The 27771-nt window shown below is 42.7% G+C and overlaps 1 protein-coding gene across 4 annotated transcripts in view; it reads right to left on the bottom strand.

Annotated features, from left to right (window-relative positions):
- MAPKAP1 (MAPK associated protein 1) overlaps positions 1-27771 on the bottom strand; it is a 181779-nt gene that overhangs the window by 137219 nt on the left and 16789 nt on the right. For all 4 annotated transcript variants that reach the window (XM_033137517.1, XM_033137518.1, XM_033137519.1 and 1 more), the window contains exons 2-4: positions 25486-25812; positions 20308-20397; positions 14341-14492 (exon numbers count right to left, since the gene is read on the bottom strand). In XM_033137517.1, the coding sequence (XP_032993408.1) occupies positions 14341-14492; positions 20308-20397; positions 25486-25744 (501 nt within the window). In that variant the 5' untranslated portion in view covers positions 25745-25812. The remainder of the gene's footprint in view (positions 1-14340; positions 14493-20307; positions 20398-25485; positions 25813-27771) is intronic.

The raw sequence follows: 27771 nt of genomic DNA, 5'->3' as shown, positions 1-27771 counted from the left end.
TAGGAAACTAGAAGCTCACTCCACATATAGACCTAGAAAGTGGCCTTCCTAGAAAACAACAACCCATGAATTCCCCCCCCCCCCCAATTATACAACCATGAAAGATTACGAAGTATTAAGGACATAAAAGGCAATTGTTAAACCCCTCACCAAAACCTGGCAGAGCATGAAAGTTTCAGCCCTCTGCTCACTGGAAACCAAGAGCAAATTCATTCCATGCAACCTTTGGGAGGCAGAGGGAACCTTTCAAAAAGAGACCTGCACACAAAACCAGCATCTTGCCATTATCCTAAAGGAGCATATTTTAGACTTGCAGTCTCTTCAAAGTAGATTATGCCATTGCCATACGTGAATTGAGAGCACAGCTCACCACACACCCAACATTCCCATGCGCTTTAGGGGATGGCCCATGGAAGTAGGGGAGGAGGTTTGTCCCACCTTTACTGATCTGTCCCCTAAAGCAGGGGCAGGGAACCTATGGCCTTCTAGGTGCTCCTAGAGCACCCACAGCTCCCATCATCTTTCACCACTGGCCATGATGACTATGGCTGAGAGAAGTTGAAGAGTAAGAATATCCAGAGGGCCACATATTTCCCCATCCCTGGCCTAATGATAGAGCAGGCCAGTAAGCATAATGTGGCAGTTCCTCACACCCGCCTTTAAGGAATCCCTTGATACCGCCCCCCCGCCCCCCAGGACTACATAGGTTAAAAGCATGGGTAGGCAACCTAAGGCCTGTGGGCCGGATGCGGCCCAATCACCTTCTAAATCCGGCCCACAGACAGTCCGGGAATCAGCGTGTTTTTACATGAGTAGAATGTGTGCTTTTATTTAAAATGCATCTCTGAGTTATTTGTGGGGCATAGGAATTTGTTTATTCTCCCCCCCCCCCAATATAGTCCGGCCTACCACCACATGATCTGAGGGATGGTGGACTGGCTCACGGCTGGAAAAGGTTGCTGACCCCTGGGTTAAAAGTTACTGTCTGGGAGGCAAAAGACTGAATTACAAAGGTACCAAGCAGAAAGGATCAAGGAAGCCACAATCAATCTCATAAAATTGGTGGTGGTGGGTGAGTTAAATGAGGCAACTTGGCCCAGCCATCCAAACCGCTAATACTGCTTCTGTGGCAGATTTTCCGTTTGCACCTGTGCTGTATTACCCTGGTTAAATTGATTACAGTGCCTGATGTTGTGCCAAATTTATGCCTTCCAGCCCTTGCTTTTCTTTTACAACCAGATACAATTGTTATTCCTAAGCAGTTTATAGAGAGAGAGAAAGAGAGAGAGAGAGAGAGAGGGAGAGAGAGATCTTGTTAAGCTGGCTCCCTTTCCAAAGAACTGTCATGTATTAAGTGGAAACTGAAGGGAGGTACTTTTAAATCCTCCCGAAACTGGAGAACAAAATCCAGCAAATGGAAAAGTCAAGGGATGCCTGACACTTATTACTGTAAATTCAACTTTGTCAAGGCTTTATTTAAAAACAGAGGAGTCCACAAAGAAAAACACACACCAATGATGTGTGGCTGCGTACACACCTTACTTCACAGAAATACAATTCTCAGCACCCTTCAGTTCCCAGGATGCTTTGGGGAAAGTCATGTGCTTTAAATGTATGCTGTGTCTGGGGTGGGGGGAATTAGGGTTTCACCTGTACTTCCTCAAGTAATAGCTATGTTATCTTCACTGAGCATCACTTGAGGCCAAAGGAACACAACCGATGCACCTATGCCACCATCCATGTCTCTGGGTACACAGAACACAATGTGTATGAACAACATGTGGTCTGATGTGCTGCTGAGGTAATCAGAGACATAAAATGAAGTGTTGCAGCTCAGTGGCAGAGCATCTGCTTTGCATGTAGGAGGTCTCAGGTTGAATCCCCAGCATATCCCAGGAAGGGCTGGAAACATCCCATGTTTGAAACCCTTGGAGAGTTGCTGCCAGTCAGTGTAGTAGACCAGGGTTGGAGAACCTTTGCCCCTCCAGATGTTTCTGAATTACAATTCCCATCATCCCTGGCCAATGGCAATGCTTGCTGGGGCTCACAGGAGTTGCAGTTTGGCAAGATCTGGAGGGCCAAAGGTTTCCCAGACTTGATGTAACAATACAGAGAATCTGGAAGCTTCCAATGTACCTAGGTTGATCCATTTGTGAAACACCCTTTATTTTTTGCATTGGATAGCTGAAAACAGGTAACAGTTTAAAAAACTATGTAAGTATAAGAGTGTATATCTAGTCATATGTCTATTCATATACAGAAACATATATCTTCATATACATAAAAGTAAAGCATATAAACATATAAACATAAAGCTGTCATCACACAGGCCCCCATTGGGTGATTTGTAGAACCTAATCACAATTCTGGATTTGCATGAAGTCAGGGCATGGGAGGGAAGCAAAGGAGAAGGCAGAATAGAAGAGAACTGGCTTCAGAAATGAGGTTGGGAAGGTGAAAAGCGAGCTTAGCAGCTGCATGGAGTAGAAAGGGGAAGTTCTAGACAAGAGGGTTAATGTGGGGGAAATGATTGGGGGAAGGGTTGGCAAATGGAATGAGCAGGGGCCCGTGTGTGTGTGTGTACACACATATACATATACTTTAGCTAGATATACAGTGTGTGCATATGTGTGTATTTAACTCAATCTGGGGCTAGCCTCCAAGAGGCTAGCATCACAATTTGATTACCACAACCATACTTTTTAACTGCTGTCAAAAGAGACAGCGCCTTGTATAAACAGCTGCCGGGACACATGCCTGCTTTCTGTAGTCCCAGCTTTAAATCATACAGCAGTGATGAATCTTTATCTGACACTAATACTTTTTAACTTCATAAGGACAATTAAAATGAATTGCAGCTAAATGCTCACACAAGAAATCCTTGTTGCATAGTAACATGTTTTTCACATTGCTGGCGGGGTGTGCGTGTGTGCGGGGGGGTGTGAAAAATAGAAAGATGCAACTGACTTTCAAATGCAACCTCGTTTAGAGGGTTTTAGATCTGAATAGCAAAGGAGCAAAAACAAGGGAGGAAAGGGTTCAGAAAGGCCACTGGGTGCAAGTAGCATAAAAAATGATTCGGGTACATCTAGGCAGGAGGCCTGTGACCTGCATTTTATACATTTATTTGAAATGGTTTCTGCCTTCAGACAAAATGGCTCAAGGCAGCTTATGAATAAGCACTTAAACACACACACACAACACACAACAAACCACTTGACCAAACAGCAAAAATAAAAGCAGCCAAAAACAGAGGACCCTGCAAGTAAAACTCAGCAAAAATTTGGAAAGCAAGATTACAGTTTGAGGCACCTCTTTACCTTGGCTTTTGACACTTGATGTGTATGTTTTTTGTATATTTTTGTATATGTGTATATATTTGGTATATTTCTGTTTTTAATATTGTGTTTTTGTGTTGTGATCTGCCCTGGGGGCATAGTGTAATTAATTAATTAATTAATTAAGTAAAGGCTTGCCATCTCTAAATGTTGTTAACAGCATGGGATGACAGGGTGGGTTTCACTTGGAACTTAGAAGGCAACAAAGGCAGTGCTGGGCAAACATGCCTAAGTAGTAAATGACATAATCTGGAGGCCATCACAAAAAACTCCCTAGACGCAATCAAAAAACAATGGGAGGATGACATAACGTATGAAATAAACCCCACCCAATGGACCAGAATGTGGTCTAAACCCCCCTTTAAATCCATATCAATGAAAAGAACTCACCCTAAAACTAACCTACAGGTGGTATCTAACACCAATAAAATTAGCACTAATACGCCCAGGAACCTCACCAAAATGCTGGAGAGGGTCACCTCCACAGGCACATACCTCCACATGTGGTGGGAGTGCCCCAAAATCCAATGATTCTGGACAACAACCATACGAGAAATAGGTAAGATAACCAAACAAGTACTAGAAATCATCCCAGAATTGGTCTTACTAAACATCTTCCAAGACAACAATGCCCACTTACACCACAAAGAACTCATAACCCATCTACTCTCAGCAGCCAGAAACATCATAACTGGAGAGACCTGTCAGGAAGGAGTAAGCATGGACCAATGGTACCAAGTAGTATGGGAAACAGTCCTACTAGAAAAAACTAACCAGTAAGCTGAAACTGACACGGGGACAAACAGAAGACACCTTCACCCCGGTATGGCTCCCCTTTATCACACACACAGCCCAACAAGACAATGACAAGAATCTACCAACAGCATACAAATCAATATAGCTAACCTGATCAAAAACACACCCACCCACCCCACTCACACAGGAAACCAAAGACCACCAAAGCCAACCACAAATGAACAATCACACCCTACGCCAACCCCAACCTCTCTCACTGTCAAAGGAGCACAAGCGAACAACAGAGAACCTACACAAACAACGCTGACACCAAACCCTACATATATTACGTGAAACACTGTCACCCCACCCCACCCACCTCTTCCCCCCTTTTCTTCCTAATGTCTCAACAACCAAAACTGATTTATAAAAATGTTACATGGGAAAAATACGAGAGAGACATTGCACATACCTCTGTAAATCAAGAGAATCTTTAATAAAAATACTTTTTAAAAAATATATAAAGTCACTATGCAGGACTGAAGGAATACTATTGTTGACAACTGATAACTGGAGAACCCCTTTTAGACTTTTTTCTGTGGAATGGAAAATGAATGAACTTGAGATGTCTAGATCTGAAGACTGGAGAAATATTGCCTAGCAGAAGGAGGAACAGCGGGATAACATACTGGAATGAATGTTTTTAATATTTTGAATAATCTTTATATATAACTGGCAGACAGAGAATCTGAAGTCCCCTCTGTTTTATTTTTCTCTTTTCTGTCTTTATTCTTTTATTATCTTTATCTTCCTGTTTTCTTCTCTTTTCCCCCAGCTTCATTTTTGTTTCTGTTTTATTTTTATTTTATTTGTGTGTCCTCTACTATGGGTCACTGAAGGGATTGTATACCCATGAAGGTGATATATGGTTAATGAAGGACCCTGCATGAGAGACAGGGAAGGTAAGATATCCCAGAGTGGAGGCGGAGAGAAGAAAGGGGAGCTCCCAGGTGAGAGCTAGGAGGGTCCATTTCTTTCTGTGTGAGACAAGGATGAAGATTAACTCTGAGAGAAGGCTCTGCATTTCTTCTTCTTCTTTCTGTTTTTGTTCCTATCTACATTAGTTTTTAAAAATCTTTTTGTACCATGAAAAAGCTTTAATAAAAATTGTTCTGAAAAAAGTACATTAATTAGGCAAATCAATTTCAATGGGACTACTCCAAGGGGAACTTATCTGGATGCAGCCAAATAAGTTTTGCTCATTTAGACAAAAAATCCTGCAATAATCTGGATGGAACAGACTCATAATTAAACATACATGAAAAAGACTTAAGAATGAAATAGGCTGAGCCATCCCTCCCTCGCTCACATCACAGCAGACTCCACCCAACTCCAACCTATTGTTGCCTATTCCTGGACTTGCTGAGAGATGGGATACTGGCTACTTCAATGACTTCTAGGGCTGCTTCAAGGGTTCCTACCATTCACAGAGGAAACAGGCCCCAGAGATTCCCCACCCACCCACCAGACGAGAATGTGGGTGGCGATTCTGCGCCTACCAGTGATACCTCCTATGCTGCTCCGGAGGTGTGGAGGGGGTGCAGGAAGAATTGGCACAGAATCACCAACCAGCTCCCTTTCTCCAGTGTAAGGGAAAATGCCATTCACTGCAAGCCTCAACTCAGTGGTTGAAGAGCTGCACTACCAGTGGCGTAGCAAGGGCGGGGCGTTGGGGGCAGTCCGCCCCAGGTTCCAGCCTGGGGAGTGTGACACTCTATGCCACCACCCCCTGTGAGTGCGACTCCCAAGCCGTTGCCCGGCAGCCCTTCCACACGAGCGGCCGTTGCACGGAAGGGGTGCTGGGCGGCAGCTTGGGAGTCTGGGCGGACTGCGCATGTCCACAGCAGCCCGCAAGACTGAGCATGTGCGGATATACGCAGTCCGCCCGGGCTGCGCTCCGTAGCGCATGCGTCATGATGCATAAGTTACGGAGCAACGCCCCACCCCCCCGGGGGGGGGGAGTGCCACTTGGCTTGCTGCTCCTGGCAGCCAAGTGGCTCGGTACACCTCTGTGTACTAAGACACTTGCATGAAGAAAGGTGAATGTCCTTTGCTTCCTTTTGTGATGGTGTTTTAACAGTAATAATTAATAATAATAATAAATTAAAAATACATTAAAATGTCACACATTAAAAACTTCCCTAAACAGGAGTGCCTTCAGATGTCTTCTAAATGTCAGGTAGTTGTTTATCTCTTTGACATCTGATGGGAGGGCGTTCCACAGGGTGGGCGCCACTACCGAGAAGGCCCCCTGCCTGGTTCCCTGGAGCTTCACTTCTCACAGTGAGGGAACTGCCAAAAGGCCCTCGGAGCTGGATCTCAATGTCCGGGCAGAACGATGGGGGTGGAGACGGTCCTTCAGGTATACTGGGCCGAGGGATTTGGCGAACTGTCTAAGCTGGTACAGTACAAACAAAAGCACACACACTCCTACAAACAGACATGGTTGAATCAGGCTCAGATATCCCACTGTTTTACTGTTGTTGGTTTTACTGTTTTGTAATACTTAATCTTTGTGATCTTGCTTTATTTTGAGATGCTGTAAGCCGAAAGTTGAGTGGACATTTGGCACAAGAAGTCAGGTTATAAACTTGAATCCAAATAAATAGATTAAAAGTCTTGTGTCTTGAGGGAGGGGGGGGGTAATGCCTCCCCCACAATTCCCTTAAGTCCGATTTTCAAGGCATTTCTAATGAGCACGTTTCAGCTTTCTCTGCAATATGGAAGAAAAATAATTTTGTATTATATGGTACTTTCTTTTTTCTTTTTACAGGCACTTAAGAAATAATAAACATGTTTGATTTTGATACACCTATTTAGGGCAGAAATGCTTCATGATGTGAAATGGAAATTAAAGCCTCTAATTTTTGCACAATAGGTTTTAAAATGTCAAATTAACATCTCGGGCATTTTAAATTTTTTTAAACCAGTTACACACTACAGTGTGCCTCCTTTCTCCATTCTTATTCTGGTGTGGATATCCCCCCCTTTTTTCTTTTTAGGAAAGCTATTTAATATCTGAAAATGTGGGTGGGGGAAATGGTTCATAATTATGCAGACATATAACTGGAACGCAACTGGAACAAGAGCAGCATGCGAAAAATGTATTTAAGGTCTATCATCCCAAAATGCTGCTAAAAGCTATTAACCAGTACGTGTTAATTGCCACAGCATTCATATTAATTTTCACTTCAGGCCCGACATTGTGGAATATTTCCCTTGATACGTTTTAAACAAAGTTTAATTTAAGGAACTGCTTCTATCAACACTTATGAAAATTAACAGCCAAGCAATTAGTACTCATGAATTATCCCTCCCCCCCACCACTCCCCAGCCTCATTGTTAAAAACAGTTTCTAACAAAGAAGTTGTTGTTTTGTTTTATGCTGGTTCATAGACATTTCATTAAAAAGAAAGGAAGAAAAGTACCCCCCCCACTTGCCCCAGGCACCAAGGGCCAAATTCTGTTAAGTCCATCTTTAGAATCAACCCTAGAAAAGGGCTCCATGAACCCTGCGAGCCTCATGCACATGTGCCAAGCAGCGTTGGTGTCAAAGGCTGGCCTGGTGTGGTGGGTTCTGTTGACCCCGCGGACCCCGTTCCCAGCCTAGAAAAGGTCCAAATCCATCATCAGATCATCATGAGGTTGGCTTTGTTTTATTGTTGATATATACACTGTTTTCTCAAGTTTGACACCAAAAAATTACAGCAATACTATGGAAAGACATACTTACCTACAGCACATTTTAAAAATAAATAAAGATACGGAACATGTAAAATCAATAAAATGCAATGATAAAACCTGGTCATTGCTGAAAGACCTATGGGCATTAGAACACAGATATTCTCAGTAGCATGTAGCAGATAAGCTCCCCCACTCCGTGCTACAGAATAAAGAAATGGCTTCTTATGCCAAATCGTGATTAAGATCAGAAAATTTGAAATTTGGGGGTGAACATGTAGATAACAATTTTTTCATTCCTCTCTTTCATAACACTAGAACTCATGTTTGTCCAATGAAGCTGAAGGTTGGAAGACTCAGGACAGATAAAAGAAAGTACTTCTTTATACACTGTATAATTAAAACTAAGGTATTTGCTCCCACAGGAGGCAGTGATGGCCCACAACTTGGGTGGCTGTAAAAGAGGACTGGACAATCCATGGAAGAGGAGAGAAGGCTATCAGTGGGGCCTAGACTGTTGCATGAACTGCCCTAGGCCTGTGGTTTCCAACCAGTGTGCTGTGGCACCTTGGGGTGCCTTGAATGATGGCCAGGGGTGTTGTGGGCAGCACTGGCCTCTGTCCCTCTTTCCTTCCCTCCCTCCTCTGATGCCCTATCGCATCTCTGCCTCCCAAAGGCTTGCACAGCTGTTTTGTTGCAGCAGTCCTGGCTACAAACTCCCCAGGCAAATGCTGCCTCTGTGGCAGGCCAGGGGGCGCTGGTTGCCAGGAGCTGAGGCAGCTCAGAGACCAGGGGCGGCTGCAGTGGCTGCCTGGAGGACTCCCAAGTAGAGGGGAGATGAGAAGAGGCTGAGGGAATACTCCACAAGTGAGGGTGTTCGATAAAGGGTGAGAGGCTGCCGGCTCTGCAGGCAAGGGGTGATATAACTGGGCTCCTGAGCCCCACAGGGGTGCCATAGTTGGTCAAGGGAGCCGTGGACTCGAGAAGGTTGAAAACCTCTGCCCTAGGCAGATCTTCAGAAGACCAGTGAACAGATGCACCAATAACAGGCACAGAGTGATCCAGAGAAGCTTTCTGAATGCATTATCCAATACAGTGGTACCTCGAGTTACAAACGCCTCAGATTACAAACACTTCAGGTTACAAACTCCGCTAACCTGGAAGAGTTACCTCGAGTTGAGAACTTTGCCCCAGGATGAGAACAGAAATCGTGTGCCGGCGGCGCAGCGGCAGCAAGAGGCCCCATTAGCGAAAGCACGCCCCTAGTTAAGAACGGACCTCCGGAACGAATTAAGTTTCGTAACTAGAAGTACCACTGTAGCCATGATAGGTTTATCACTGACTGCATGGTCAGAGGCAATAATACATCTCAATAGCAGTTGCTGGAAACTATGAGAGGGGAAACCGTTCTTGTGCTTGGGCCCTGCTTGCAGGCTTACAGACATCTGGTTGGCCACTGTGAGAACAGAATGCTGGACTAGATGGGCTCTGGCCTGACAAGCTGGCTTGGCTCCCCCCCCCCAAAAGTTGCTTCTGGCCTGTAGAATCCTATAGCTGTCAGGGAATTCCTATTTCTTTATTAACATACATTATCAATCTGGACTGTAAGTCTGCAAAGATATACAATGTCTGTAGCTGTGATTTACTTTTTTAAAAACAGCAAACCTCTCAACAAAAACTGATGTTATTTCACTTAAATTCATTTAAAGAACTGGGCTCATTAGTGCTGGTGGAGAACTTTGTTTACAGAGCAAGCAACTAATCCCTTGCATCTCTCCCAGAGAAACACAACTATGATTTTATCTGGCAAGCACGAGAGATGAAACTTTCTAATAATGATTTAGTTTTTTTAAAGGAAATAATAATAATAAAAAGAAATCAAAAGCTCTGGTTCCAAATCTAAAAGAGGATTTCAAGAGTCACCCCAGCCTCTAGAGTAAATACATAATTAAGTAGGGTTTTTTTTAACCATGCTTAATTAGGCCCCAAAGCCCCCCTTAATAGACTCCCCCATCTCTCCCCAATTAGGCACCACTTTCCCAGGGGAACCAGAGTGGCTCAGTTAATTATGCAAATCAGGCACGTACTATTCCCAGGAAAAGAATTATGAATATTTGCAGAAAAACACATCTCTTAGCATGTAAAAAAAAGGGGGGGGGACAGCAACCTTCATATCTTAAAAACACTGAAGAGCACCATTAACAGGGAGAGTGTTGTTAAAATGTTGGTTCTGATGCAATTGTGACAAGCATGCTACAAGGTAGTAGCAATAACAGTACAGTATTAATAATAATGGAAGGCTACATAACGCAAAAGGAAGCCAGGACACATTTGCTGCAGCGTGGTAATTTCTATAACTACTGCTCAGCTAAGAATGAAGACTTTGCTTGTTTTAAAATTTTATGTTAAGGCCTTATACACAGCCTTATTTTTTTTAATCCTTCAAGGTGGTTAAGGCCACATTCAGACCAAACATTTAAAGCACTATTCTCCTCAGAGAGCTACAATTCCCAGAGTTCCCTGTGAAGAGGGGTTGATTGCTAAAGCATTCTGGGAATTGTAGTTCTAGAAGGGGAAATAAGGGTCTCCTAACAACTCTCAGCACTCTTAATGAACTACACTTCCTATGATCTTTTTTGTGGGAAGCCACAATTGTTTAAAGTGGTATTAGTGCATTAAACACATGTGTGCATGTGGCCTGAGCCAAAGGATCATTACATTCCAATCTGTGTATTAGTCCCAACATAGAAGCATATTACAATGCCAACCAAATACACCATATAATCCCATATATACTAGAAGATGAGACAAAACAATGGATACACTTAGAGAGGGACACAATTGAAAATATCTGCACAACAGCATACCCACTCCTCCCAAACAAACTAAGAAAAATCCCCACAACACTTAACAGGTACACACAAACCATGTTCAAAGCATGGAAAACAGAAACAAGCAAACTATCCCCAACCCCATTCCCACTAATTCCCCTGGCCTACCATCCACTATTCCACAATGTAGCACAAAACCTCCAAATAAAAACCTGGCAAACCAAAGGCCTATATCACCTAACAGACTTCTATAAAAATAACAAACCTTTGTCAACAAAGGAAATGCAGGACAAACTAGAAGACACCCAAATGCCCTGGTTAGCACAACACCAATTACATGCCCTCTTAAACAATCCAGCAGTAAAATCTGCAGCAACTAGACCCCTGACAGCCTTCGAAAACCTCATCCTAACGACAAAGGGACACGGCAAATGGATGGTATCCACAATATACAAAATACTTCTCAAAACTCCCACGAACTCCCTAGACGCAATCAAAAAACAATAGGAGGATGACACAGGATATGAAATCAAGCCCACCCAATGGACCAGAATGTGGTCTAAACCCCCCTTTAAATCCTTATCAATGAAAAGAAAAGAACTCACCCTGAAACTAATCTACAGGTAGTACCTAATGCCAAGAAAATTAGTGCTAATACGTCCAGGAACCTCACCAAAATGCTGGAGAGGGTGCACCTCCACAGGCACATACCTCTGCATGTGGTGGGAGTGCCCCAAAATCCAATGATTCTGGACAACAACCATACGAGAAATAGGTAAGATAACCAAGCAAGTGCTAGAAATCACCCCAGAACTGGTCTTACTAAACATCTTCCAAGACAACAGTGCTGACTGACCACAAAGAACTCATAACCCACCTACTCTCAGCAGCCAGAAACATCATAACCAGACACTGGAGAGACCTGTCAGGAGTAAGCATGGACCAATGGTACTAAGTAGTATGGGAAATAGCCCTACTAGAAAAACTAACCAGTAAGCTGAAACTGACACGGGGACAAATAGAAGAAGATGCCTTCACCCCGGTATGGCTCCCCTTCATCACACACACAGCCCAACAAGACAATGACAAAAATCTACTGACAGCATACAAATAAATATGGCTAACCTGATCAAAAACACCCACCCACCCCACTCACACAGGAAACCAAAGACCACCACAGCCAACCACAAATGAACAATCACACCCTACGCCAACCCCAACCTTTCTCACTGTCAAAGGAGCACAAGTGAACAACAGAGAACCTACACAAACAACGCTGACACCAAACCCTACATATATTACGTAAAATAGAAACATCGTCACCCCACCCCACCCATCTCCCCATCCCACTCACCTCTTTCCCCCTTTTCTTCCTAATGTCTCAAAACAGAAACTGATTTGTAAAAATGTTACATGGAAAAAATACGAGAGAGACATTGCACACACCTTTGTAAATCAAGAAAATCTTTAATAAAAAATAGTTTAAAAACAAACAAACTGGCAACTTCTGTTGCAAATTTCCCGGGAATTGGCAGGCGGGTCCTGTGTGTTTGTAGCACCCAGTTCTATGGCTGAAATTTGTTTTAACAATTTTTAATACTGACCTTTAAAATGTTGTAACCTGCCCCGAGACCTGCTAGTGAGGGGTGTGCAGTATTAATAATAATTACAAAAACAATAAACACCAGGTCTGCCATAGAGAAGCCCAAATTTCATCGTTGCTAGCTAGTTGGTAATGATGGGTAGGAAATCATGCATTTTTAAGGCAAGAATATTCTTCTCCTTTTCCGTTAAATCACCAAGCACCACAAAATTCCTTCTCATTTGAAACACCACGTTTGCACTTGCAGAGTATATGGGAGTCTGTCCTTGCAGCAGCCTGGAAAGATCCTATTTCTCCTGCCCAAGCTACACAAACATATCTATGCTGGATTGATATCCCTTTGGCAAGCACAATCTAACGATGATGGCTGACCAAAGCATGCCTTGGTGAAAGAAAAAGCTGCCCCACTACCAATGGTACCGAGGCCCTGCCTCATCATGCCAGAGAGATAGCACAGGTCAGGTAAATGCTAATTAGCACACAGGATCATAGAACCTAGGAAGCTACCTTATTCCAACTTGGACCACTGGTCCTTCCAGCTCATTAGTGTCCACACTGACTGCCAGCAGCTCTCTTCCAGGGTTTTAGATTGGGATTACAGTTGTCTTAGTATTTCTTTTTGAAATGAAAGGCAATGTGTTAATATTGGTATTATTCCCTCAGCATGCTAACAAATACATTGTCCTGTGTATGGACCCTTATTCTTACAGAGAGCAGAATCTGGGTAGTTATAGGGTTGAATCAAATATTAATCCTACTTAAAGCAGACCCACTGAAATTTATGAACATGGTTAACTTAGGCACATTAATTTCATTCGGCCTGCCCTGAGTAAACTTAGTTGAATTCAGTCCAATGACTGTACAGAGCAACTCTTAACAGGGGGATTTTGCAATTTAGCTCAACACATCTGTGTTATCAGCAATTCACAGAGAGTGAAAAGCCACTTTCCACCTTCCTTAGAGCAAAGTATTATCCAAATGTCAGGCGTAAAAGTTAAGTCTGGAAAAAGAAGACAGAAAGCGATGGGCTCTGTCTGTTGTCACTTGTAACCCTTTCCTTTCCAGGACAGACCAACAGCCATCCATTTCAGCCCTTCTGGAGCTTAGGACAAAAATAAAAGGCAAAGAAGAAACTGTTTTTGTTGGCTTTAGGGCAACCAACAAAATGTGGTGCAAACAGTAATGCACTGAATGGCAAACATTCATTCAGCAAGATAACAAAAGATTTTGACAACTTGGGGCTGATGCATATCTAACGTGGCTCTCCACCTTAACAGAAAATGCTCCCACTTCTTTTGTGTGGTAATCCACAGGCTAGGGAGCTGATCCTCACAGTGGTCTGGAAAGTTTCCATTTATTCCTCTGGCTAGGCAAGCCAGCAGAAGAGGCTACAGCTCAGGGTGGCATAGTACCTGGGTTCAGTTCCCCAGCAACACTGCCAGGAAGGGTGGGGAGAGCTCCTTGCCTGAAACCCTGGAAAGCTGATGCCAGTCAGTACAGACAAATACTGTGCTAGATGAACCAACAGAGTTAGTCAGTATAAAACAGCTTCCAATGCTCCTATTTCATTCAGCCTCTGTATTAAATATCACGAGGACTAGAATTCTGTTGTTTTTTTTAAAAAAATTGCAGACACTCAGCACATGCTTTGGTCCCGGTTTCAATCCCCAGCATCTCCAGATAGATTTCTGCCTTAAACCACGGAGAGCCACCGCAGCCACTAAAAATACTGAGCTAGACGTGAGACAGCTTCCTAGGTTCCAAGGGTATCAATGCAACACAGAGCCTCTCCAGAAGACATCTGGCTACGGGGTTTGGTGCTTACAGGAAGTGATGCTCCTTTATTATCCCAAGACAAGCCCGCACAAGATAGGATTTATTCATTTTTTAAAGTCCCTGCAAGGGCTTAAAACCTCGACTTGCCCACATCAGTCACCTTTGGTAGTCTCTAAAATGGCCAAAATCCATCCACAGAGCATCAGTATTTTTAAAATCTGGAATGAATTTGGATTGGAAAAACGCAAGGAAGATAAAGTTTTTTCTTTTTCTTTTTAAGGGAGGGCACTGGTCTCTCTCTCTCTTACTTACTTACCTTGCCATCAAATTTTGAGTATTCGTTGAATGGGTTGTTCAGCTGTAGGGGGCACTGTTCCAGCCGTACTGAGAGGATTGATGGCTTCGTAGCAGCACGCTGAGGCTTCACCCTGAAGTTCTTCTTCTCAAACAGCAGGCTCAGCTCCTCCGCTGCAATTAAAAAGAAGTCAGATATGTCAGAAGGTATGGAAAAAATCCCCCCTCCAAATGAGGCATCTGATGGTAAAAGGATCACGAGCAGCAGATCGCGAAGCCAACACCCAGTAGTACCATTAAATGTTTTCTGTGTTCCATGCCTTTCAAAAGGCACTGCAATCATAATCATAGGAAAAGAAGCAGCTGTGTTACACTGAGCCAGGGCATTGTTCTATCTAGCTCTGTAAGCAGCTTTCCATGGTTTCAGGAGATGCTACTGAATGTGAGAAACCTCATCTAGGTGGCTATAAACCTATGCCCTAATAAAACCTAAGGTCCACTAGCAAACCTAGGCCCTACAAATTTAAACCTATATAAACCCAAGCCATCTGCTAATCCTATACAAATCTAGGCCCTACAAACCTATGAAACAGTGCCGTAAGCCAGGGATGGGGAACCTCTGGCCCACAGGCCAAATTCTAATATTTTCTTTTTCAATCGCTGTAGCCTGCCCTGGGACCTTGTGGTAAGACAAAATGAACAAGCAACAACTAACTATTGGAGGCAAATAGAGCAGACCATTGAGGTTTCATTATAATGAAATGGTATAAAAAATAAACACGTCTCTTACATAATGGGACCCTATCAAGAGCAAATCCAATGGTGATTTTGTTCTAGGTTAACTGACAATATGGTTGGGAAAGGACTGAAATCTTTACTATGTCTTCTGCCGATTGCTGACAAGCTGCAACTGAGTGGGAGGGGTTAATACGATGTCTGGTGGAAATGGACAAGCTGATTGAGCCAATTCAAGGGAGGGAAGGAAGGTTGCAGAAAATTTATTCCGCTGGAACATGAAACTGTTTTGTGGGATACTGGGACATAAGATATGGACATGAGACTTGAAACAACTTTGTTTTCTTAATACTGTAGTATAGTCTTTACTTTTTGTAAGTAGCATAGTCTCTATTTACTAGTACAGTATAGTAAACAGTATTACTCTCATAAAAGTATTTTAAAGATTTTTTAAAAATCAACATTATTACTGTATTGGCCCGAATATAAGCTGTTATAAGCTGCACCTTTAAAATTCATGGGGGGGAAGAAAAAAAAGACAATACCCGAATATAAGCTGCTCCCTTAAAATTCCGCAGGCACTCACACCTGTTCCTTTTTACCGTATTTCTGTTTCAGCTGCGATATCATAAAAGCCAATTTCTGTAAGGTTACAAATTTAACCCGCACTTTTCACGGTCGGAATTTGGGAAAAAAGTGAGGCTTATATTCAGGTCAATACGGTATTAACAACAGCAACAGCAACAGCAACAGCAACAGAAGACCTGCTGGATCAGACCAATAGCCCACCTAGTCCACCATCCTGTTCTCACAGTGACCAGCCAGATGCCTCTGGTAAACCCATAAGCAGGACCCAAGCACAACAGTACTCTCCTCTCCTGTGGGCATCGCCAAGTTTAGAGTTATGAAAGGGGTGGGTGGTAAACTGTGGATGCGGAACACATCTTTATTTTCCATTAATTTGCCAGCTCCTCTTTTAAAACCATCCAAGTTGGTTTTGAGAGAGGGGAAAACTTTTCTCTGACCACTTTCTGCATGCCATGCATAATTTTATAAACTTCTGTCATGTAGCCTCTTTTCATTAAACTATAAAAGTCCCAAAATGCTTTTTGCAAAGGGAGGTTGCTCCATGACCTTGATCATTTTGGCTGCCAAAATGATCCATAGTTCAACTATGCACTGTGTGAAGATAGCAACAGCAACGTATACTAATACTGGAATGGGTCCAAATATGACTCATAAGGTTGTTGTTTTTTTCAAAACCACACACACCAGCTTCACAGTTGATGTCATATGTGATACCACTTGACATCACAGGCCATGGGGCAGGTAGAGAGGTGGTGGCCAATGCTCCTTAAAGTGGGCTTCTGACAGCACACTGGAAAGGTAGGCTTGCTGTCACCACCAATCAACTGAGTCCAAGCAGTGTTGAGAGAGATGGGGAAAGACAGAGATAAAGACAGACACACAGAGATGGGGGGAGGGTCTAGGATACTTGGGTGAGCACCTTCTTTCAGTTCCATCAACTTCAGAAGCATGGTGGTGGTGGTGACACCCTTTTCTGTGGCTGCTCCCATAGTGCAGAATTCCTTCCCAAGGATGGTTAGACTGGTTCCCTCTTTGCTACCCTTATGCTGGCATAACCTTCCTGTTCAGAAAGTCCTTTGGAAACTAAGGTGCAGGTGATGCTGATCACAGAGCAAATGGGATTTTAATTGCTGGTTCCATGTGTGTTCTGATAAATTCTAATTATTATTTCTGGCTAGTTTGGGTTTTATTCCTTCTTTTTTTTTACAATTTTGTGAGCCGCCTTAAATCCCAGCTTGGGAGAAACATTGGATATAAATGCATTAAATAAATAAATGGTAGGTGAAGTGTGGCTTAGGTGTGGAGAAGGGGTAAACCAAACCTAGCAAAAATACAAAATGGTTATGTATGCAATCAAAGCGGAAAGGGTGGCGGGGAGGGGACCTTGCTGTAGCATAATCAGAAGAAACGCCCCACCAGTTGACATGACAAGGGATACCTAAAAAATGAGGATGGATGACAAACAAAAAATCAAGAGTTTTCACCTATTAGTGCCGGCCTCTCTTTCTCTGAACTGCAACTGCATCTGATGAGTGAGTTTTTGCTCCACATCTGCTCCAGGAGCAAAGCAGCCCCCAAACTCAATCAATCACTATTGGTGGATCAGCATTCAATCTGCCCCACTCTGTCTCCGTTCTTTATTTGCCTGCCTGGATTTGTGCACGTCCCAAAGATTTACATGCTGCCCCTCCCGAGGATTGGAACTGCTGCCGAAGGCAGATTGAGTGGGGACTTCCAAGGCTGGTGTCGCGGGGAGGGGGGAGCCGTTCGTTAAATGGCAAAATTAAAACTTGTCAAATCACGGCTAAGTCGTTATGGCTTCCCGGTTAATTCGGGAGCCGGGAGCAGCTCTGACTGGGATATGGAGATGGAGGATGCACAGGTGCAGGCACCAGGAAAGAGAGAAATGGAAATAGAAATAAAATAAAGATACCCAACAGGGCCGTGCAAGATTATTAAATTCTCTCTGAACTAAGACTGCACAAAAATGTCATTATGTATCCCAGGTATGTATTACGCTGTGTGCCACCCTTTATGCTTATTCTGAAGACAATGCTTCTCTCTGTCTGTCTCTCTCTCTCTCTCTCTCTCTCACACACACACACACACACAACCACCCTGCACAAATAGGTAGATAAATAAATAAATAAAATCTCATTTGCAATTATATTCTTGCAGCATGGCCTGAAGTTATTTCTTGGGCCTTTTTGGAAAGCTTCGAGGCCCCTGGAGCTCAAGGCATACATTTCATTGGCTTTGGTGAGAGGAGCGAGTGTTTCAATATGTAGTTTTGTTCCTCAGGAAGCACTAGGGAGGCATTGCTTTATTGTCTCCTCTGCTGGCACGGACCCCGGGTGCATCTCTGGAGTTCTCCTCTGCAGATTACTGTGGCATCTGTTTTGGTTGAGTTCTCTTGCCTGAGTTGAAACCTTGTGCAATTCTGGGACTGTTCAGGATAACAACACAAGACTGGAGAGGAGGAGGAGGGCAGGAAACTGATGAGCATTGTAGTTTAATTTGGCCAAGTTCCCCTTCTGCTACACAACACAGTGGTCCACTGCAAGCTTAATCACCAACTCTGTGTAAACCTCCATTTGCAAATTATTAACTAGCAGCTGGAACAGTCTCTCTCTCTCTCTCTCTCTCTCTCTCTCTCTCTCTCTCTCTCTCTCTCTCTCCCCCCCCCCCCCTTGAAGCAAATTCCCTTCACCCTTCCAGCACCAACCACAGTTTCACATTTAGTTATCACCAATGGTAACCAACCCTTGGTGATGATAACCAAGGTTTTCTTAAAACCATGGTTGGCAAATCCACTTCAGGCCAAACCATGGTTTACTGGGGAACCCAGTTAGTGTATTTGATGTTGACAGTGTTGAACTTTTATTTTCTTTAGAAGAGTTTATAAACCATTATATCTTTTTTAAAAATTCTTAAGTGGTGTACAAAAATAATATAAAATTATTATTAATAAAAGATTAAGTTGGTAAAAAATAACAATGTTTTCAGCTGGCAATATAGGGAGAGTATCTGCCTTTTTTGTAAAAAGAAGCTAAACAATTTTGGGGGTTTCCTAAAAAAAAACACTCAACAATTTTCAACTTTTTGAAATATGGCAACCCTATATTATCAACATGCAGGGGTTTTATTCCCCCCTCTCTTGTATCACTCCCTAGTTTTTCTCCCCGGTCTCTCATAACACTAGAACTTGTGGACATCCAGTGAAGCTGAATGTTGGAAGATTCAGGATAAAAGAAATGACTTCTTCACACAAAACACACTCCCACAGGAGGCAATGATGGCCACCAACTTAGATGGCAGTAAAAGAAAACTAGATAAGTAAAGGCTATCATAGATACTAGCAATGATGGCTACGCTCTGCCTCCACAGATACCAAGGCATCTGGCTGGCCACTGAGAACAGGATGCTGGACTAGATGGACAACTGGCATGATCCAGCAAGCTGGATATTCTCTTATATAAGTAGAGAGGCCTGGAGTCAACAATCCAGCCACATAGTAGTGTATCACACGCCAAACAGTGTTTGGGATAGCCAACCATTAGGATCCAATTCAAATATTGATGAGGGCACCTCAGAGAAAGATAGAGGGAGGGAGGAGAGAGAGTTGGCGTACTATACTAGCTAAGAGATTGAGCTATGAACTCTTGGCCTCTCATCTGGAAAATAAGGATAGCAATGCTGGACCTAACCCATAAATCTGGATTACTGAGCTACATATGTATGCAGATGCATCCATTTTAGAGTGCGAATGCCTACCTCTATCAGAATGTGAGTGAGAGGGCAAGGTTCATCTCCAACTAATTTTGATTTTTGTCAGTTACACCCCAACCTTTCTGTGATTAAAAGTTGAACGTTAACCAGCTTAAAAACAAAGAAACAAAAATTACAGGGTTGTAGTCAATGTTGATCCAATTTTGGTCAATTGGTTTCTGCTGAGTAAAGGTAAAAGACCCCTGACAGTTAAGTCCAGTTGCGAATGACTCTGGGGTTGCGGCGCTCATCTCGCTTTATTGGCCGAGGGTGCCAGTGTTAGACCGCAGACAGTTTTTCTGGGTCATGTGGCCAGCATGACTAAGCCGCTTCTGGCGAAACCAGAGCAGTGCATGGAAATGCTGTTTACCTTCCTGCTGGAGCAGTACCTATTTATCTACTTGCTCTGGCGTGCTTTCAAACTGCTAGGTTGGCAGGAGCAGGGACTGAGCAACGGGAGCTTGCCTTGTCACAGGGATTCAAACTGCTGACCTTCTGATCGGCAAGCCCAAGAGGCCCAGTGGTTTAGACCACAGTACCACCCGCGTCCCTTTCAGCTGAGTAGATGTATAAATTAATGTACCTGAGTCAGTCACATTCATGAGTTTCCATGAATCTGTGTAGGACTAACATTGGATGAAACCCATAAGAATTATAGCCAATATTAGTCAGAGTAGAGTCACTGAAATTAAAGGGCAAGACTAACAAGTTTATTAATTTCTGTGGGTCTACTCCATTTTTTTCCTGATCACCATGACCTCATCAGATGCTTTGAGCTTTTTCATTTAGACCTATTTCTGCAAACCCAAGTGAATGAAACAATAATTACAAACAAAAACCCAACAACAGTGTTTTTGTTTGTGTGTGTGTGTGTATGTGTGATACATATTCGTCTTACCTGAATAAGATGTGTTCCTTTCCTTCCACTGCACATTCTTGCATTTTATCTGATTTTGCCTCTCTTTCCGTAGCCGTTCAAGTCTTTGAGCTTGAAAAAGAAATATTATGACGATAAGTTTGTCAATGAAAGTTTACTATAAACAAAAGACATAATTAACTACCTTTCTATGAATAAAGATGTTTTATGCTGCACATGTAGGGTGTGGGGGTGTGTGGGAGAAAAGACATAAAATTTTTAAAGGTGGCACCCCTGAAAAGCAAATACCAACAAAAACATGAAAATCTTCTTGATTTATAATTGAAATTAGAGGATATAAAACATTAATAGAGATCATAAAGATAGTATTAACATGGAAGAGAATAATAAAATGTGAAAACTTCTGTGATTAATATGACATTTCATTATATAAATCATTAATAACGGTCTTAAAGGAATTTTAATGCAGAAATGAACTGAAGTGAATATTACATTACAGGAATAAAATTACTGTTATGAATTACTCTCCCCGTTTCAAAAATTAAAGATAAATGAACTCAGACTAGACTATTAAAGTTTTAAATATAAAATCCTTTATCTAAAAAAATCATGAAAATTATAAAATGTCAACGCTATATAAATTAGCATAGCTTTTTCTTCAGTGTGCTGAAACAGTTTATAGGTAGTAAAAATAAATGATTTGTATCTTCACAACATTAGTCAAATCTTAAAAAATGAATATCATTTTTCCTTCACATATTTTTGACTCCACATCCGAAAATAGGACACGCTCAAATAGGTGAAATATCAACACCCGGGAGACCGAGCCCTCCTCGCCTGCCTCAAACCCTCCTTATGGTTTTAAATGTCAGATTTATTTCAGGAGAGAGAGGGTGTCGAGGAATGTCAGTTTAATAAGCAGGTAAAGAAGACTACCTCAAAAGGCAGAGACTAAATGGCACAGCACCTTACTGCAAATAAAGGTCCCAGGCACAGGAAATGAATTCTTCCTTTTTTCTTTTAAAGCAAGAGAAAGATGTAGACTAATTTACCAAAAGCATGCTTAGGAAGGCAATCCTGTGGATGTTTAGCAGGAACTACACCCCCTCTGAAATGAGCAAGGCGGTTGGGCTTTGATTTAATTTATTTGGATAATTTTTTTAACGCAGCGGTTTACAAGACACTAAGTGCAAACAAAACTATAAAACACCCATTATAAAAAAATTATAAAAACTGGAAACAAAACCACCAATAAGTGGTTTGTTTGTTTTAATTACAGAATATAAATACAGCAGCAACTCATAATAACTCTGTAACCTTGAATAATTGGAACTGTTGCAGGTCTGCAGATATTGTTTAGTTCAGTGTGGTGTTCTGTAATATGTTTCAAATTTGCAAACTGCCTTTGCCCTGTATCTGCCTGGCAAAGGGCAGTACAGAAACTCCTAAATTATTAGGATAGAATCAATCTAATCAATCTATTTTAGGCCCCAGCAATAAATAAATTTAAGAAAAGCTCCAAAATCTGATGCACATGTACAAAGCATTTGAAAAAAAAAACCCAAACAAAAACACTCCTCCCACTCTGCTCTGCTCCCCCCTTCTTCCCGTCCTGGGTGGCCCTGCCCTCTGCCTGCACCTCAGAGCTAGTGCGTTACACAGCGCTGGGCCTCTCCTCCTTGCCCACTCTCCAGCAGCCGCTGCAAGCTGCCCAAGGGAGGAGGCAGGCAGCAGCAGCCATGGAGAGGCAACGGGGAGCTTGCTCCCTTGCAGCCACCACTACCACTGCCATCGCTTCAAACAAGCACTGGCTCATCTTCCTGAGCTCGATGGTAGCACTGGCAGGGAAAATAGGGACATTCCGGGATCAAATCTAGAAGCCAGGATGTTTTTCATAATTCTGGGACCGTCCCTGGAAAATAGGGACACTTGAAGGGTATGGTAGTCCTATCCCAATAAAAGTACCATGAGTGCCAGCACAACCTAGCTGCCAAGGGCAGCAAAAATAATAATAAAAGGATTGTTCAATGGCACATTCCAGACAGGCCAAAAAACAAAAACAAAACTCAAGGAGCATGTGAAGGAAAGCTTATCAGGGATGTGGCCTGGACAGGGCTGGATTAACCATTAAGCAAAATAAGTTTGTGCGTAGGGCCTCAAGGGAAAGGGGGAGGGCACCACAGAATTTTGCTGGATTTTTAACATGAATAGTCACAAATTGCTCAGCTGAGCGTTCGTTGTCTCGGCTGAAGTATATTAAAATTTCCAACAGAACAACTATGCAACAAGATAGGCTGAATGCCCTATCTCTACTAAGTATAGAAGTAGATGCGTTACTTAACATTGGTTTTGAGGATCTGATCAAAGACTTTGCAACTGGAAAAAGTAGGAGAAAAATAAATTGGAAGTATACAAAAATTAACATTATTCTCCATCTTACTGTAGGTTTTGTTGAATTTCAAAAAATAAAAGTTTATTTTGCGGTTTATTATATATATATATATATATATATATATATATATATATATATATACCAAAATCTTTTAAGGTTTTGGACCTCTAAATGTCTTAATTGAGTCCTGTGCCTGGGAAAGTCATGCAAGCCAGTAAAGAGGTCTAGAGCAGCGTTTCTCATCTGGGGGCCCCCAGAATATTTCAAGGGGGGCACAGATGAAAATCTAATAAATGGGGGGCCACAGCATGAGATTAGGGGGGCACAGACTAGAGGGAAGTGAGAAGTGAAGAAAACAGAGAAGTAAGTGAGAAAAGAAAACATCCATGGCATTTCCTACTTTATACTGTATTGGGCAGAATCAGTTTTCAGTCAAGTGAATTATTTACTCTGCCTAAAATGGAATCACCTTAACAAAATGGACAGAGGTGATCTTCAGATATCCTAGTTACACTTCAATCTAAAGCGTTAAAATATCAGCTTCAATGACAGCTTAGATATTTTCTTCCCTTATTCCTCTACATAAAAATTGTGCTACATTACTTATTTCAGCAAAATGTGCTTCTGAGCTCTAGGTGGTGTTGTATTACCTCACAAACCCAAGAATTTAGATCATTTGGTCTCTTATAAGAAACACAGAACTGCAAATACATGGGTTGTGAAGCTGGTTTGTTTAAAAAAGCAACAGTTTAGATAAACCACAGTTTAGGGTTTCAAAACAGGTCACTACACCTTTTCTTCAAAACACTGCAACAACCCACAGGCATAATTTCAGTTTTTCTGTTTTAAAGCTTTGTTTCATTTTTTACTGGACTCGTGTTATATTTTGATACTATGTACTGACTTTCTGCTCATGATTTTATGATTGCAATTCATATGAACTGCTTAGAGTAGTGGTAACCAATTAACTAAGTACAGCATACCACTTATTTTTCAAAAGCCAAGTCATGGACCCACCTGCTTTTGAAAATTTTGGTATGTCTATGGTAGTTTTTCTTATGTGACAGAACGCTGGATGGATTACGTGGAGCCCTTGTGGTCTACAGACCACCAATTGCGAACCACTGGCTTAGAGATTTGGTAATATTAAGAATTATAGGTTATTACAATGAATGGAAATGAAATAAACGATCATTTCAGATACTTTGATCATTCCAGGATTTTAACCACCATATACAGTATTATAGTCATTCTCTTAATACAGTACTGGAGCTTGCAGGGATCCTGTACACTTGAGGGCTGGGTAATTTCAAACTGACAAAATGAAGCACTGAATGTAGAGTACATAGCTAAACTAGGGGAATTCACTCTCACAAGATATGATACAATTTGTGGGAGCAAATTATACAGTTTAACTATGGCCGCCAGATGGCTGCCAACTTGGACGGCTTTAAAGGAAGATGAGACAATTCAAGGAGAATACAGCTGCCAGGATGGCCAACATGGTGGTGTCCAGATGTTGAACCACAGTTCCCATCAACCCTGCCCATTGGTCATGCTATGTGAATAGCAGTCCAGCAGTGTCTAGCAAGGGCATCATATTGGCTACTTAATGGCTGCATTCCAGCCAGTATCCAAGTCAGTTATGTAGCAGCAGCTGAGGACTGCAAGTGGGGAGAGTATTGTTGCCCTTTTGTCTTGCCTGTGGGCCTCTGGTAGGCCATTGTGAGGACAGAGTGCTAGATGATGACCCTTTGGTTTGATTCAGCAGGGTTCTTATGTTTACACAGGGCAACTGCACAAAGGGGCAAATGCTCCAGGTTCTATAGTCCTGGTAAGACTCTATATCCATCCAGCCAAGTAGAATCTACTTTCTGGGCGGCCGTCAACAGCACTCAAAGGTCTCAGCTAGAGGTGTTTCCCATTACCTAACGCATTATCCTTTTACCTGGGAAATGGAATGGATTGAACCTGTGGCCTTCTAGATGGAAAACTGGTGCTCTATCACCGAGCTACATTTATTTATTAATAAATAAATATACTTGTATACTGCAAGTTTCAGAACAGTATCAAAAAAGTCTACAACAACTACACATATAATGCAAGAAAAAACACACATATAAATTTAAAATCAGAGTCCACCAGCTGTTTCAGATGTATTGTCTGTATAACCCTGGTGGCAGAGAAGAATTATCAGCAAATGTTTAAAAGTTAAAGCAGAAGATGTCTGCTGAGTTTCTATCAGCAGAGTGTTCCCAAGGACTGGACTGGTTTTGTGTCGATGTCAAGTAAGTCTCACCAATTCAAGAATCTGACAAACAATGCTCAGTGATTGAGCTGGGATACAAGGGTTTTAGTGGCCTCAGAGATAACCTGGTATCTGAAGAAGTGTGCATGCACACGAAAGCTCATACCAGGAACAAACTCAGTTGGTCTCTAAGGTGCTACTAGAAAGAATTTTCGATTTTGTTTTGACTATGGCAGACCAACACGGCTACCCACCTGTAACTGGACCTAAACTGTTCTGGACTTTGTAAAAGAATACAATGACTCTGAACTTGGCTCAGTGGACAGGCGGCCATTATATATGTTTTAACGATAGTGTCACATGTTGTCAGCCATGTGCCCCCACCAGCAGTATGGTCACTGGCTGAAACAGGTCAGAGGGCAGCCCCACACAGAGTGCATTGCTGTAATCATTGTGTTTTAGTGGTCAGGTTACATGATGCCTCCTATATCAGGTTCCCTCTATAAACCATGAAATTCCTAGCTGAAGCCACCAGAGTTCCCAAGATGATCCCACTCACCTGTATTTGATCGCCTTCTAATACCAAAGTCCCAACTTGAGGTAATGTCGACTGACTGGGAGTATACGTAACCCTGAGACTCGCCATTGCTGCCCTGCGTTTCTGAGCTGCTGTCCCCATTGGCCGAAGTGGGCTGGAATTTCTCCAGGTCGACATCGTGGTCAATCAGGACCAGTTCACACATCCCTGTGTCATCGCTGGTCACATGTGACTGTCGGATGTGAGCCAGGATAATGGTTGGATTGTCCAAGAAAGCCATCCTGCATCCCAAGGTCTTCCGCCTTCTACTATCTTCTTTGTTCCATGCTGAATTGCAAACTTTTCTACCTGGGAAACACAGCACACACACGCACACAAAAAACTTTAGAGAAAACCAAGGAATATGCCCAGGTTCTATTCATGGAGGGTTATAACATAAGAAGACCCCTTCTGGATCAGACCAAAAGTCCATCTACAACCAGCATCCCCTTCTGGCAGTGGCCAACTAGGCACCTACAGGAAGCCACAAGCAGGACCTGAGTGCAACAGCAATCTCCCCACTTGTGATTCCCAGCAAGATTGTGGAGGTAGAACACAGCTACTGTGGCTGTTCACACCATCCTCTGTGAGTTTGCCTAATCTCCTTTTAAAGCCATCCATGTACATTGGTGGCCATTATTACATCTTGTGGGAGCAAATGGCATAGTTTAACTTTGCATACAGAAGTCCTTTCTTATGTCACTACTGAATCTTTTAACATTCAACTTTTTTAGATGGTTCCAATTTCTAGCATTATTAGTGGGAGAAAAACTTTTCTCTATCCATTTTCTCCATACTGTGCATTATTTTATTATACCTCTATCACATCTCCTCTTACTCGCTTGTTTTTCTAAACTAAAAATTCCTAAATGTTGCAGCTGTTCCTCCTGGGGTAGTTGCTCCAAGTCCTTAATCATTTTGGTTGCCCTCTTCTGAAACTTTTTCAGCCCTGCAATATCCTTTTCAAGGTGTGGTAACACAGGTGCATGATGCAGTCAGGCCACTGGGTCCACCTAGCTCAGTACTGCTAACACTGACTGGCAGCATCTCTCTAGTGCAGACAGGGAACAGAAGAGAAAGAGAAAGAGCTGCCACAAAAAAACCCAACCCGACACTCACTCAGCACTTGCCAGCCTGGCACCCAAACCTCACATTGTGTTTTCAACTTGCTACCCAGGAATCTTCTCTCTCCCTTGCCTCTCTTTCCAAGCTCCACTGTTCACACCATCTGCTCCCACCTTCCATGACTTATTGCTGTTAAGCTGGCACTGAAACCATGAGAGAGAGAAAGGGGAAGAAAAGCCTGCTAGTGCAGTGACAAACTCAGCAGTATTTCTTCATCCACCAAAGACTCCCCTGAAGAAGGAAAGCAATCCCCAGTCCCCCATGCATGCTCTGCCTAATTAGGTCCAAAAATGAAGGAGTTGTGATTCAATAAGCTTTTCCTTCCCGAAATCTGAATGTGCACTCCAGCTTCCCTCGCTCAGTGGAAGGGGCTTTAATTTAAAGAGAAGGATGGTGTCCCAGGGCAGATTCGATAGCTCTCACAGATGTTTAATGTCAGGGCTGGAAGACTCTCGGGGCTATCCACTGCACATATGTTCAATTGGAGTTGTAGCACTTTAACACCTTTGGAGACCCATCCCATCCCGTGCATTAAAACCTGAAAAGGGCTACGCCAGCTTAGAACTGAGGTAGAGCCTGGCTGCTGGATCAGGCTAAAGGCCCATGTATTCCAGCATCCTGTTCTCTCACAGTGGCCCACCAGAGGCTATTCAGAAGCACATAGGCAGGATCTGAGCACAACAGAGCTCTCCACACTTTAGATTCCCAGCAACTGGAATTCAGAGGCATACCGGTACTACCTCCTACTGTTGAGGAAGAACATAAGAAGACACCTACTGTATCAGGCCAACGGCAAATCTAGTCCAGTATCCTGGTCTCAACAGTGGGCAACCAGATACTGTTGGGAAGCCCACAAGCCAGATGGATGTCTCAGTTCCTGGGAGGGCTCAAAGGGTTGGCTGTGTATGCCCATGGTTCTACAGGGGTACAGAAACACAAAAATGTAGAATGTGGTGCTAGATGGAGAACTCAGCTTCTTGAGAACATCAAAGCTCTTTCCTCTCCCAAGGTTCTAGACCTTATGATCATGAACATGTATGCTTGTGTGTCTGTACCCTGAAGTGTCAGAAGCCAGTCGGGTAGCTGATGATTTCCAGTCACTGAGGGACTAGAGCTCCCATGCTCTTCATTGTTCCTTGGCCC

The sequence above is a fragment of the Lacerta agilis genome, chromosome Z (genome assembly GCF_009819535.1).
Source record: "Lacerta agilis isolate rLacAgi1 chromosome Z, rLacAgi1.pri, whole genome shotgun sequence".
In the NCBI taxonomy this organism is placed as follows: domain Eukaryota; kingdom Metazoa; phylum Chordata; class Lepidosauria; order Squamata; family Lacertidae; genus Lacerta; species Lacerta agilis.
The sequence above is the reverse complement of the archived record's forward strand: the minus strand, read 5'-3'. Positions and strand labels throughout refer to the sequence as shown.